The sequence below is a fragment of the Meriones unguiculatus genome, chromosome 2, assembly GCF_030254825.1.
Source record: "Meriones unguiculatus strain TT.TT164.6M chromosome 2, Bangor_MerUng_6.1, whole genome shotgun sequence".
In the NCBI taxonomy this organism is placed as follows: domain Eukaryota; kingdom Metazoa; phylum Chordata; class Mammalia; order Rodentia; family Muridae; genus Meriones; species Meriones unguiculatus.
Genome location: NC_083350.1, coordinates 162,671,501 through 162,686,911, shown reverse-complemented (window position 1 = coordinate 162,686,911; position 15,411 = coordinate 162,671,501). Strand labels below are relative to the sequence as shown.

Here is a 15,411-nt window from a genome sequence, read left to right as displayed (position 1 = left end):
GGACTCGATGATAAACAGGAAGAATGTAAAAGAAAAAAGTGTCTTTAATACTCATTAAAGTGACAGACTTTAAAACGTTTGACTTTAGCAGGTGTTGCCAAGAAAGTTACATCAGTGGAAATTTCATAATTATTAGGGAAGTTATATATTGATATCCTGATGTTAGAAAACAATTTAATACAATTTTAAAAGATAGATACTTAGGCTGTATGCCTAAGTCATTCCCTTCATAGTGGAGGAGACTGTTACTTAGCATACAAATGTCCATGCAACATTGCTGCTAATAGTAAAACATCAGAGACCGCATGCTAGACCAGAAGCAGGAGAAAAGATAATCGCATGAATATGTGTTCACATGCTGTTATAAAATTCAGCCACCTAATGTTCTTTAGGGGTGAAACTTAATGACTTTAAACTACCTTTGAAATATTACTGTAATCAATAAAGTTGTGAAAGGGAACACTGTACAGAACCATTCTTTTCAATACTAAAATATTCAGAAGCTAAGTTATAAATTTAGAAATGTAGGCCTCTTTTTAAGAAAATTATAAGACTTACGTAGAAATCAGAAACTTAAGTTATACCATCAGAACATGAGGAGAATGGATCACTAACAGACACACCATTTTGTGACTGCCTAGTTTTAACACAGTTTCTTCTTAAAATAAAAAAAAAGTTAAGAGTAGGGAGGTGGCAAAGTCAGTAATGTGCCCCTTCGAGAAGCATGAGAACTTGAGATTGGATCCCTAGCACCCATGTAAAAACCAGGTGTGATGGTACATGTGTGTAACCCTCGTGCTGTAGGAGGGTCCCTGATGTCTTCTGATGCTTCTATAAGCTCCTGAAACAGTGACATCAGATAGGGACCAAGTATTCATATACAAGAGCCTACGGGGTACATCTCACATGCATACCAAAGCAGGAGGGAGACATTGCGATGAATGGAAGTAAACAAAACAGTGCTTCTTTAACCTGTGGGCAATGCAGACATAGTACTGATGGGAAGCAGGATTATTTCTCTGTGACTACAATCTAAGTGCATGTGTTTACTCTGACCATTCTTTAGATTGTTTTTATGCTAAGATCCATTACAAACTAGATTACAGACTTGGAATTACATGTTCTGGTTAGGGTTAAAAGTCTAAAAACCTCTAGATAATTACTATAATCTGGGAATAATACCTTCCATTCACAGATGGTTATGTAATTTGAGTATGTTTCATATTTTAATTGTTTGGAGAATTTTCTTGAGAACTGTTTAAATAAAGTGGCAGGATATTAGTAGATAGCTGTGTTATAAACTGTTGCTGCTGTTTGAAGAAGGAAGATGATAAAGTAATTAACTGTATGAGTCTGCATGTTTATAAGAGATGTTTAGCCCAGAGTCATGTGATCATAGGCTCCACTGTTCCTCACAGTTTTTCCCTCCATTCTCTCCAGGCGAAAAGTTGAAATTATGCATACTCATAGTCTCTTCACTCTTCTTGGAGAAAGGTTGATGCTGCATACAAACACTGTGACTGTCACTACATACAACACACTTTATGAGGTAAAGTGAAAAAAAAAAACTGACAAAAATTCTTAGCGTGGCGTATATGTTGGAAACTTTTTTTATGTGATGGAAATCACTACTTGAACCAATTAACAACCTAATGGCTACAGATAAGGATGAATACTTTGCTGGTTGTTTTTGTTTGGTTTTTTGTTTTCAACTTGACACAAAACCTAGATATCTCCAGGAAAAGGGAATCCTAATTGAGAAATTAAGATTGGCCTGTGGAAAGGCTCGTGATATGCTACTGTGGTTGGAGCCACCCTTGGGCAGGTAGGTAGTCCTGGGTTGTGTCAAAAAACAAAAAACAAACATGGTTGAGCAAATGTCCTTATTGTATACTTGAGCATCTTTTGGTTATATGCCTAGGAGTGGTATAGCTGGATCTTGAGGAAGCACTATTCCTTGTCTGAGAAAGCTCCAGATTGATTTCCAGAGTGGTTGTACCAGTTTACATTTCCACCAGCAGTGGAAGAGGGTTCCCCTTTCTCCACAACCTCTCCAGCATGTGTTGTCACTTGAGGTTTTGATCTTGGCCATTCTGATGGGTGTAAGGTGAAATCTCAGGGTAGTTTTGATTTGCATTTCCCTGATGGCTAATGACGTTGAGCATTTCTTTAAGTGTTTCTCTGCCATTTGATATTCCTCTATCGAGAATTCTCTAAGGCAAAGAGGATGGACATCAGAAGAAGAAGAAAACAGGAAACAAGTCAGGAGCCTCCCACAGAAGGCCTCTGAAAGGATCTGCCCTGCAGACTATCAAAGCAGATGCTGAGACTTATGACCAAACTTTGGGCAGAATGTAGGGAATCTTATGAAAGAAGTGGGAAATAATAGTTAGATCTGGAGAGGACAGGAGGTCCACAAGGAGAGCAACAGAACCAAAAAATCTGAGCACAGGGGTCTTTCCTGAGACTCATACTCCAACCAACTACCATGCATGGAGATAACCTAGAACCCCTGCACAGATGTAGCCCATGGCAGTTCAGTGTCCAAGTGGGTTCCATAGTAATGGGAACAGGGACTGCTTCTGACATGAACTGCTTCTGACATGAACTCTTTGATCACCTCCCCCCTGAGGGGGGAGCAGCCTTACCAGGCCACAGAAGAAGACAATGCAGCCACTCCTGAGGAGACCGTACAGACTAGGATCAGAAGGAAGAAAAGGAAACCCTCCCCTACCAGTGGACTTGGGGAGGGGCATGGGTGGAGAAGGGGGAGGAAGGAAGGGATTGGGAGGGGAGGCAGGAGGGAACTAGAGGGGGGATACAAAGTAAATAAAGTATAATTAAAACAAAACAAACAAACAAAAAGGCAGGCAGGCTGAGCATGCCATAGATAGCAAGCCAGAAAGCAGCTTTTCTCCATTGCCTCCTCTCTAGTTCCTATCTTGAGTTCCTGCCCTGACTTCCCTCAGAGATGGAGTGTGACCTGAGAGGTTTTTTTTAATACTTATTTATTTATTTATTTATTTATTTATTTATTTATTATTTTTTATTTATTTTTACTTTTTTTTCTCTATTAATTAATCTTTATTCCCTTTGTATTCCCCCCTGTGGTTCTCTCCGTCCTCCCATCCAAATTCTTCCCTTCCTCTACCCTCTGCATGCATGCCCCTCCCCAAGTCCACTGATAGGGGAGGGCTTCTTTTCCTTCCTTCTGATCCTAGTCAATTAGGTCTCATCAGGAGGACTCTTGCTAAAATGCTCAATTCCTATCCAGAAAGGCAAAGAGGCTGGACATCAGAAGAAGGAGAAAAGAGGGAACAAGTCAGGAGCCTGACACAGAGGACCTCTGAAAAGCTCTGCCCTGCAGACTATCAATGCAGATGCTAAGACTTATGGGCAACCTTTGAGCAGAGTGCAGGGAATCTTAGGAATGAAGTGGGAAACAGTAAGATCTGGAGAGGCCAGGAACTCCACAAGGAGAGCAACAGAACCAAAAAATCTGAGCACAGGGGTCTTTCCTGAGACTGATACTCCAACCAAGGATTATGCATGGAGATAACCTAAGACCCCTGCATAGATGTAGCCCATGGCAGTTCAGTATCCAAGTAAGTTCCATTGTAATAGGAACAGGGACTGTCTCTGACATGATCTGATTGGCCTGCTCTTTAATTACCTCCCCCTGAGGGGGAAGCAGCATTACCAGGCCACAGAAGGTGACCTGAGAGTTTTAAGCTGAAAATAAACTCTGTTCCCTAAGTTGCTTTTGGTCATGTTGCTTTTTTTTTTTTTTTTTTTTTCTTTTTTTCTTTTTTTGCTACAACAATAGAAACCCTAACTGAGACAAATGCATTGTTTATGGTTTCCTTCTTTTGGAAACACTTGTACATGTAATTGTTTTGTAATGTCCTCTCTTGGTCTAAAGACTTTTCTTTTAGCATATGTTTACTGGTTTGCTTTATAATCTTCTGACACAGACAGTGTTCACACATACTATCAATATTAGCTCTACTTCCACATCCTGTCCTCCTCTCCCTTTCCAATATGCAGTAGGTACCCACTGTAGGAGAGAGGTGACACTCCTAGGAAGTGCAGTTCAGAACCATCTGTAAAAGTGCTGTCTTGAATTATGTTAAAATCTCACCATTTCCATATAGGAACCCTCTCTCAACCCTTCCCACAAAATGTCTTGTCAGCTGTTCTATTGTTGTGAAGAAACACCCCGACCAAGGCAACTTCTTCAAAGGAAAGCATTTAATTGGGGGCATGCTTACAGTTTCTGAAGGTTACTTCATTATCATCGTGACCAGGTGCACAGCTGCATGCTGGCAGGTGCTAGAGCAATATCGGAGAATTTTCAGACAGAGGGTTAACACTGTGCCTGGTGGCTTTTGAAGTCTCAGTGTCCTCCCCCAGTGACACACCTCCTCTAACAAGTACAAACCTACCCCAACAAGGCCACGCTTCTAATCTGTCCAAATAGTCCACTAGCTGGGGACTAAGCATGAGAATAAAATAGCCCATGGCGCCAATCACATTCAAACAGCCATGCAAAGTAACCTGCACATACATGCCTGACAGATGCCAGTAAGTTGCCAGGACTGTTTCTGTCTATTAATCTTGATTCTGTGTTTTCACTTGGTCTTCAGTGAACTTTTCTTGCATCTGTAGTGTGTTGCCAAATACACAAATGAAAGGTAATTAATATTATTACTTTAAGTGTTGACTTTAGTCAAAAGCAAATATATAATATATGACATGTGAAATGTATGTGAGATTCAGATTTTACTAGCTGGATTCTGCTTGGCTTATCAGTCCCTGCAGCAGTGATGCTGGCTTCTCTTGACCTGGTACTTTGTAGTGCAGTAATTTAAGAGTGATTCACAAGATACTTGACTAAAAAGCCTTACTGTAATTTTACTTCTTTAAAAAAAATAGTGTGTTCCTGTCATTTCCAAATAGAAAAACATTATTTCTAAACTCTCAATTTCAAGAGACATTGGATTGTTGATTCTTTGTTATGGATGTAGACAGGAAGACCTTGTTTCTCGTACATTGGAGCTACAGTATACCAAAATGCTCATCAACAATATTAATCTCAGAAGAGCAGCTTTTGGGAAACAAAAGACAATATATTATCACTTTAGTTATTTTTTTTTTTTTAGTTTTCAAAATATTATGGTGTAAATTCTAACTCTATTTTTTAATGTAAACTATGGTACAAAGTTGTTTCCATTCTAGGTTCTCCAATGGGATATTTTAAATGTTTTCAGTATCCAAAAGTAAAGTTTTTAGGAATCGAAATATGCATGGGTATAGTCGTGAATGACTTTGCAACATCATTACCCTAGTAAATAGATTTTATAGGAATATCACCCATATTACTCTAACTAATGGCATGCTGACCTTTGCAGTACTGCAACAGAGAAATGTAACTCCTCTTTGCTATTAAACACCACGTTTTACTCAGTGTGATATACGATAAGAACTCATATGCATTCATTATAAATACATAAATAAAATGTATCTGTGCCTCCATTACTACTCAAAAGTATAAAGATTCTGTTTCACACTGCAGCTTTTATGGAGTATCATCTTATATGTAGCCTTCAGCTCTTTTTAATATTTACTATATATATATATATTCCTATTGTATCTTTTTACTATAGTATATTGATTTACAGATGGTAAAGGTAGCCATTTCTGATGATGAGACAGTAACAATATTAAGGCTTTTTGGATTATATTATTCTCAGAAGGAGCCATGGATAGTATGACTCAAATAGCCTGTATTTCAGTAAGACTGCATTACAGGAAAGTTTGGCTATATTTGGTCCCCAGGCCTTAATTTTCTGACTCTTGATCTGTAGCATTCCTTCTTGCTGTTTTATGTCATTCTTTACCTGCTACCATATGCAAATGTCGGCATTGGTAAGATCATGGCCTTTCTGTTTTATTGCTTCTGAGTTTAACATGCTAACTTGTGTTATTATTCCTCCAATTGCTTGACTGGTAGGTTCTATCAGTTATCAATGGCATGTTGATTTATGCACGTTTTCTTTTTTAAGTAGTATATGAAGAACTGAATAAATACCCATAGAATGGATTGCACTGTGCAGTGTGGTGAGGTAGTTTCCTTTTGTTCCTCATTTGTGTTTTGAGACAGTGTCTGATACTGTATTTCTTCATAATAGTAACTCCCTTTTGTTGGGTGCTTCTTAGGACATCATCCTCTGTGAATGCTATGTACCTATTAGTTCAGGTACATATGGTTACTGGTATTTTTATTGCCTCTTAAAACAGACACACTGAGACTCACAGATTAAATAATTTGTTCCAGGTAATACCACTAGCATATACCCATGAAATAAGTAGGTTACATGTACCTAAGAGGAAAAAAAATAGCAAAATTTCCTTCAAACTTTTCATTTGAGCTAAAACTTTGCTATAATGTCAAATCTGGCCTCTGAATGCTGATGTCTTGATGTACTTTGTCTGTGTCTTCATCTTCAAACCAATTGTTGCATATCTGGGTTTTTTAGCGTCTATTTCGTGAATTTTTCTCCATCTGCTTGTTTTCATTTATTATTGACAGTAGAATAGAAAATCAGTACAGTTAGTAAACCCTCACATGGAAATAATAGTGCAGTGTAATGTAATATTTTAAATTTGGAAGTTAATTACATGCCTCTACTCTTAAAAGTAGTACATACCATGTTCATGGACACGTTTGCATTTCTGTCAGACTTCCCAAGATTGGCTCACTGCCACATCTTACCAAATATCTGTACATGTTTTTCTCCTGGTATCCAGGCTTGAGTCTCTGTTTAAGTCTTTACTAAGCAAAGCCAGGCTGTTACTGACTCTATTTGAGTGAAGGACACTCAGTAGGTATGGTTCCTCTGACAGTGTATGATTCAGAGATTTGGAAATGGAATTAAAAACATCCCGGGCTCTTTTATTGATTAGTCAATATGTATGTCTTTTAAGTGGCAATCATTATGACTAGAAATAAGGTTTGAAGGACTCAGTGTTATTCATTAACTCATTTCTAAAGGCAGGATTAATGTAAATATACTGAAAATTAGAAAGACAGTGTCTGGTTGTTCAGTCCTGCGGATCCTACTTAGCAGTATAAGTTTCTTCACTTAAGCTGTAGTCAGCACTCTCAACAGAACATGTTAAATTGTGAAATTGTCTTTGAATGAATTGCTGTTTCTGAGTAATGACAGTTTGAAGATTGCATCATTTTGGGCTGCTGTCATCTGTTGAAAAAAAAAAAAAACTAAACCCAGGATAGAATTAATTGACAGTAATCAATTATGTGATATATTTAAGTCAGTATTTGAAAAATTAGGATAAAATATTTCATGGTGACTTTAAAAATCATATTTGAGATGATATGTACATAAAAAAGTGACTGTTGAACTATCAAGTCAGGCTTTTCAGCGAGTATTTTTTCTCTTTTTTATTTTATTTTTTTAAATATTAGTTACAGTTTATTAACTTTGTATCCCAGCTGTAGTCTGCTCCCTCATTCCCTCCCAATTCCACCATCCCTCCCTCATCTCCTCCCTGCTCCTTTCCAAGTCCACAGATAGGGGAGGTCTCCTCCCCTTCCATCTGACCCTAGCTTATCAGGTTTCTTCAGGACTGGCCACAATGTCCACCTCTGTGGCCTAGCAAAGCTGCTCCTCCCTCGGAGTGGTCAAAGAACCAGCCATTGAGTTCATGTCATAAATAGACCGTGTTCCCCTTACTAGGGAAATCCACTTGGATACTGAACTACCATGGGCTACATCTGAGCAGGGGTTCTAGGTTATATCTATACATGGTCCTTGATCTCATAGAAGACCCCTGTGCCCAGATATATTTGGTCCTTGTCGAGCTCCTGTCCTCTCCAGGTCATACTAACCACCTCTTCTTTCATATGATTCCTGCACTCTGTCCAAGGTTTGGTTATGAGTCTCAGCATCTGCTTTGATACACTGCTAGGTAGAGTGTTTTAGAGGCTGTTTGTGGTAGGCTCCTGTCCTGTTACTTGTTTTCTCCTACTTCCAATGTCCATCCCATTTGTCTTTCTAAGTGAGGATTTATCATCTTAATCCAGGTCCTCTTTCTTGTTTATCTTCTTTAGGTGTACATATTTTAGTATGTTTATCCTATCTTATAAGTCTAGTACCCACTTGTAAGTGAGTATAGACCATGTGTGTCTTTCTGCTTCTGGAACACCTCACTCACGATGATCTTTTCTAGATCCCACCATTTGCCTGCAAATTTCATGATTTCCTTGTTTTTAATTGCTGAGTAGTATTCCATTGTGTAAATGTACCAAAATTTCTGTATCCATTCTTCCATTGATGGACATCTGGGTTATTTCCAGATTCTGGCTATTACGAATAAAATTGCTACAAACATGGTTGAGCAAATGTCCTTGTTGTATACTTGAGCATCTTTTGGATATATGCCTAGGAGTGGTATAGCTGGATCTTGAGGAAGCACTATTCCTAGTTGTCTGAGAAGGCACCAGATTGATTTCTAGAGTGGTTGTACAAGTTTACATTCCCACCAGCAATGGAAGAGGGTTCCCCTTTCTCCACAACCTCTCCAGCATCTGTTGTCATTTGAGTTTTCATCTTAGCCATTCTGATGAGTGTAAGGTGATATCTCAGGGTCGTTTTGATTTGCATCTCTCTGATGGCTAAGGACGTTGAGTATTTCTTTAAGTGTTTCTCTGCCATTCTGTATTCCTCTGCAGAGAATTCTCTGTTTTGCTCTGTACCCCATTTTTAATTGGATTGCTTTAATTGTTGCCTTTTAACTTCTTTAGTTCTTTGTATATTCTGGATATCAGCTTTCTGTCAGATGTAGGGTTGGTGAAGATCCTTTCCCAGTCAGTAGGCTGTCGTTTAGTTCTGATGACAGTGTCTTTTGCTCTACAGAAGCTTTTCAGTTTCATGAGGTCCCATTTATTGATTGTTGCTCTTAGAGCCTGTGCTGTTGGTGTTCTGTTCAGGAAGTTGTCTCTGGTGGCAATGAGTTCTAGGCTTTTCCCCACTTTTTCTTCTAGCAGACCTACTCTAACAAGACTATACCTCCTAATCCTGCCCAACAGTTTCACCAACTGCTGACCAAGTATCCAAATGTATAAGCCCATGGGGCCATTCTTCTTTAAACTACCACAGTAGGAAATAGTTCCCTACTGAGCATCCTCTGAGTATTTGCTCTTTCCTTGCCTTCTGCAGCCCAAGTGCAGTCATTCTTCCTTGTTGGAGGCTCTTGATTGTAATGGATGCATACTGCGTAAAGGATAGCATTTCTCATCTGTCCTTTATCTTCTGACTCATACACTCTTTGAGCTTACCACCCTAAAGTGTTTTGTGAGCCTTGGAGAAGAGGGTATGAATATCTTCTTTAGGTTTGAACACTTGTCTGTCACTTATTTTCAGCACTTTCCACGTCAGTGAGTCTCTGTATTTGCCATCATTCCCTGGAAAGAGACCTTCTCTGATTAAGGCTGAGAGTGTTAATTGCCTATGGATATAAGCATAATATATAGGACACTTGGATGCTATGTCAATTTAGTTAATCAACAGAGTTTAATTACCCCCTAGTGCTCATAAACTCCCTTGCCATGAGCTTTTGAGCAGGTTCAAAGTACCAGCTATTTATTCTTTCTCATGGAATGGGCCTCAAATCTCATCAGTGTGGTTAATTGTCCTCATAACAATCCTGCCAATATTCTAAAACTGTGCATAGCTTTTTGAAAAAAGTTCTAGTCAACATTATATAAGTTATGATACAATGAAACTATCTTATGTCAAAAGCAAACAACAACAAAAATGACCAAGACACCGTTTTTCCAATGACCTCCTAGGAGTCAGTAAGTCACAAAGGAAGCTACCCTTGGTAGCACGTTAGATTAACATCTTGTAGTAGCACAAGGAATATGAAATAATTATGAAATAAAATTTAATGTTTAGCACTGAATTCATACATGTATCTACTGAATACCACACTTATGAAGTGATGTTTATGCTTAGAATTCAGTCTTTCCCTACTTTTTCTTAACACAACTGCTACCTGTTACATGTTCCTTCATTGCAGGTGCTGGATGCATACAGGGTTCATGAGGGCTTCTCAGTCTACATCTGTACATGCCTCATAGAAGTCAGTAGAGCTCTTAGGGACGACTTTAAGTCTTAAACGTCATTAAAAGGTTTATACCTATATTCATCTCTCCCTATTTATACACACTATTTCCTTCCCTCTTAAAATCTCGCATAGGTTCTGAATGACAGTTTACCATTTTTTATTGCTTAATAGATGCATGCATTTATGCCTGTCTCCAGAACATTAATTAGGTAAATGGATGCTAGAAACGTAGTTTCACCTAAAATCTTTTCCATCTCTAAACATTAAGCAGTGTGTGGGCACATAACTGGTTCTTAACAAATACATGCTTTAGTCAGTTTCTAAATATATTTATATAACTTGTATAAACCTTTCATACTTGAATATATTACAGTCATGAAAGTGTTTTCACACAGGGACCCTACAATCTTTGTAGCAGGTTTATGGATACACACTACCATTAGTTTCCTCAGTATCACATGATAGAACAAAGATTCAAAACGACAACAGGAAAAGCAGTGGTGCTTTGAACCATGTGACTTATTTTCTTTGGTTGAAAAAGGTTTGAAGACTCATCAGAGGGCAACATGGTCTGATTTTTCCCTACAAGTATGAAGTTATTTTGAGTATAATCATATGTATACTGAGAATTATCTGGACACTTGTACTTTGAGCTCTTGGGGAAAGTTGGTATAGAAACCCCTTTTAGGTATATAGTAGCCACTGTTCCTTGATATATGTTATTTAAAGAGACTTTTATCTCACATGGCAATTCTGTGTTATCATTTATGTTTAAAGAACATTCTTAAGATAGCATTCTAATATGACTTAGTTTAACTTTGTTCATTTTAAACTATGGGTATGGATAATTCTATCCAGTATTCATAACTAAAGTACTAATAGACAAGTGTATTATTTCAAGTCAAAACATTATATGTATACCTCATTGACTTGAAATACCTCATTTATCTATGTAAATATATTGTCCTCTGTTTAGTCTGAGAAAAAAGAAAGTAAAAGCACTTCTCTTCTAGATGTCATGGCTCCCTTCTCCTCAGAAGCCATCATCCCTGTACCCTAAATTATTCTTTCCCCTCTAGCTTTTACCTTAGAGCTCTGCAGAGCCACCCTCAAAATTAACAATGATTGGTTTGTTTGTTTTTTTCTTCACTGTGTTTGTATTGATCTTGTTTTGAAATGTTTTTTGAAAAGTTTATTCAGTCTCTGCAGGACCCCCAGGGCCCAGTTTTTTATTTGTTTGTTTGTTTGTTTGTTGTCTCTGTTGCTCTCCTTGTAGAGCTCCTCTCCCCTCCAGGTCTTTCTATCTCCCTCTTCTTTCATGAGATTCCCTGCACTCTGCTCGAAGTTTGGCTCCGTGTCCCAGCCTCTGCTTTGACACCTCCATCAGTAGAGTCTTTCAGTGGTCCTCTGTGGAAGACTCCTGTCCTGTTTCCTGTCTTTTCCCACTTCCAATGTCTATTGCATTTGCCCTTCTGAATGAGGATTAAGCATCTTCCCTAGGGTCTTCCTTGTTGTTTACTTTTTTTACGAATATAGGTTTTAGTATGTTTAGCCTAATTTATATGTCTAATAACCCCTTATGAGTGAATATATAACATGTATGTCTTTTCCTTCTGGCTTACTTCACTCAAGGTGAGGAAACTACATGGAGAGGATTTAAAACCCTGGCTCAGATGTAGCTCATAGACTCAGTCTCCAAGTGGGATCCCTAGCAAGGGAAGCAGGGGCTGTCTCTGGCATGAACTCAGTGTCAGGGTCTCTGATCGCCTCCTCCTGTGTGTGTGTGTGGGGGGGGTGCATCCTTGCTAGGCCACAGAGGAAGACAATACAGCCAATCCTGATAAGACCTCATAGGCCAGGGTCAGATAGAAGGGGAGGAGGACCTCCCCTATTAGTGGATGAAGAGGGAGAAGATGGGGGGGGGAGAGATTAAGAGAAGATGAGAGACAGGGCCACAGCCAGGAAACAAAGTGAATAAACTGTAATAAATAATAAATACAAAAATTTTAAAGAAAATATGTTTATTCAGAGTATAACATTTTAGCTCTAAGTGAAATGCATATCTACTGAACTTTTGTGCATATAGGCAGACAGGAAGATAAATGTAATAATAAAGACAAATATGGCTAAAGTCTAGAATACATGAGTGGCCACATGCATTATTTATATGTCACTCGGTTATTCATGCTATCACATGACTAATGATGTAATTTCTTGGTGCTAGTCATAGGAACAAAACCAAGATGTGCAGTTTTTCTTGAGGATTTTAAGCTTATATTTTAGTCAAAATTAGAAACACAAATTTTAGATTTTTTTCCCTTGTGTGAGGAATAATGTTAACATTTACTGATTTTTTAATTAACATGACACAAAAACATCAAATATTTATAATTCAAAACAGGGTTGTTTTAAAAGTGTATACTGAAAACATATTTCAAACAGAACAAATTTTATATTAGCCAGTTATTATTTTCTTCTGTGGATACAGTGTCTGGCTTTTGCCTTAATCAAAGTAAATATGGACTTTATAATTTAAGGCCTGTGTAATTTAGAAAGTTCTTTGGGGAGAAATACTTCTTTTGATTTGAAATTTTTGAAAACATTTACAGATTCTTTACTTATAGCTATATTTTGCAATTGTTTTTAATTTTCTTCTCTAAATGAAGTTAACATTTTTCATCTTTTAGATCTTGACAGAGCAAGTGTGTACACAAGTTGTGCATAAACCCCACCCCGAGCCGGACTCCACAGTGAAAATTCAGAACCCAAGTGAGTGGACGCCGCTTTTTAGTGTTACGTGCTAGTTATGTGGTGATATGCGGGACTGAATCAGAACTTTCCTAACTGCCAGTGTCTTTCTGGGGTCCCGGTTACAAGCATTTAGTTGAACATTAGTGAATGTGACATGCTTTTTTACATTTTAATTCAGACTGTGTTTGTTTATAGTGATTCTTAAAGTGGTGGCAACTTTGTTAAAAAACTCAACACCGAGCGCAGAATTGATGGAAGTCCGTCGGTTGTTTTTATCTGACATGATTAAGCTTTTCAGTAACAGCCGTGAAAATAGAAGGTAAACTGTCTGATTTTTATTCTAGCTTAATATTTTTTTCTGTTCTCAATTTTCAACAACTTTCAAAAAAAAAATCCAAATATTTTGCCAAATACTCTTAAATCCCTTGAAATGGCATGTGTTTCATAGATGTAATTTACTTCATCATACTTTCACCAATTTTATATGCTTTTATTTAGTTTTCCTGGTATATACAATTAAGTAGATGTATGGATACACAGAAACAACCATTTTTATACTTACAGTGTAGTCACTATCCCAGACATCTGTCACCAACGGTTCCTTTAAGCGTGCACTGTGTGACCATGTGGGGGTTTGCCTCCATGTTCACCAGTGTTCTCCTGTCATGCACTTGAAGTGCCTTAGCTCAGACGTGATGTACAGGCTGGGTCTGTGGGCCTTTCCTGTGTTTCTAACGAGTCTTACGGACTATGTGTGAAGCATTGTGGTGCCCAGGCTAGTGCAGGATTGACGTGCCTGTAGATAAAACCAGGTGTATTGTGTGTGCTAATGGTGATGAGAACACCTAATAATTCACTCTGACCAGGAGAATTAGGAAGTGATTTTAGTTAATAATTCAAAATTTTCAAAAGAGAAACTGATGGAAATTATACAATTTAAAATGCGTAGAATAATTTTGTACTCAGATTATATTTTAATTACTTTAACCAAATTTCAAAGGAGTAAATTCTAATTTTGAAATTTTTTTTAATTTTTTTTTAATTTTTTTAATTTTGAAATTTTTAATGAGCTCTTTTTTCTCCCTAGATGCTTACTGCAATGTTCAGTGTGGCAGGATTGGATGTTTTCTCTTGGGTATATCAATCCGAAAACTTCTGAGGAACAGAAGATTACTGAGATGGTCTACAACATTTTCCGGATTCTTTTGTATCATGCAATAAAATATGAATGGGGAGGCTGGAGAGTCTGGGTGGACACACTCTCAATAGCTCATTCCAAGGTAATAGGAGTCTAGCATGTTCTGCGTTGAAGTTTCGGCAATGGAGTAGTTATAAATTCTCATCTGGTGCCACCTGGTGGACATTCCCAGTCATTCCTCTATGCTAGTTTTGTCTATGTATCTTTTCTGTCCTTTGGTGAGACTGGAAAGCCTAAAGGTGGTTTCAAGATCATTTAGCTCAAACATAAAGTTTTATAAATTAGGAATGTTTTAATAACACTTAAAAGTTAAAGTGTGTGTGTGTGTGTGTGTGTGTGTGTGTGTGTGTGTGTATGTATGTGCACGTGCTTGAATGTTTGAAAGTTAGGGGGTGCCTTTGGGGAGGAGTTGGTTCTCTCCTTCTAACTCTAGGTTTCAGGGATTGAACTCACGAATTCAGGCTTGATGGCAAATACCTTTCTCTGATGAGCCATCTCACTGTCCCCTCAATTGGGAATTTTACTGTAAATGTTTGTAGCAGGCGTGAGAACCAGTTGTTTTTCAACTAAACCATACCCAATTTTTACAAGCATTTTGCATGAAATAATAGCTGAAATATACTTTTAAAATATGCTTTTAAAGTAATCAGATTTTTTTTTAATTTTTAAATGAATAATAAATACATTTAAGTGGGTCTTGGCTTTTCATACAAGCATAAGGACCTGAATTTGGATCCCATCATCCATGTAACAGGCTGGGCATGCCTGCGCACATTTCACCTGCAGTGCTGGGGAGCCAGGTGGGTACCTCCCAGGGCTCTCAGACTAGCCAGTTCCTCTAGCCAAAAAATGCATATACGTATATATGTATATATATGCATACATACATATACATTGAGACAGTGTCTCTGTGTTGTTCTGACTCACCTGGAACTTGTTTTGTAGACTAAGCTGATCTTAAGTTTACAAAGGTGACTCTGCTTCTGCCTCCCTAGTGTTGAGAATAAAAGCATGCACACTTAATGATATTTTAATTATAGTGTTGTAGTCAGTGTTCTATTGCTATGAAGGCATATCAGGACCAAGACAATGCTCATAAAAGAAAGCATTTAATTTCGAGCTTGCTTACAGTTTCAGAGGTGAATTCATTGTCATCATGGTGGGGAGCATGGTGGCGTGGTACTGGAGAAGTGGCTGAGAGCTACATCCTGATCCTTAGGCAGTAGGCACTGGTCCTCATGTGGGATTTTGAAACTTTAAAGACTACTCACAGTGACACACTTTCTTCAACAAGGCCACACCTCCAGATA

General features: G+C 38.0%; 1 protein-coding gene across 2 annotated transcripts in view; it reads left to right on the top strand.

The window, feature by feature from the left end:
• Nbea (neurobeachin) overlaps positions 1–15,411 on the top strand; it is a 525,499-nt gene that overhangs the window by 137,344 nt on the left and 372,744 nt on the right. For both annotated transcript variants that reach the window (XM_060378339.1, XM_060378338.1), the window contains exons 18-21: positions 1,441–1,549; positions 12,840–12,921; positions 13,099–13,222; positions 13,991–14,183. In XM_060378339.1, the coding sequence (XP_060234322.1) occupies positions 1,441–1,549; positions 12,840–12,921; positions 13,099–13,222; positions 13,991–14,183 (508 nt within the window). The remainder of the gene's footprint in view (positions 1–1,440; positions 1,550–12,839; positions 12,922–13,098; positions 13,223–13,990; positions 14,184–15,411) is intronic.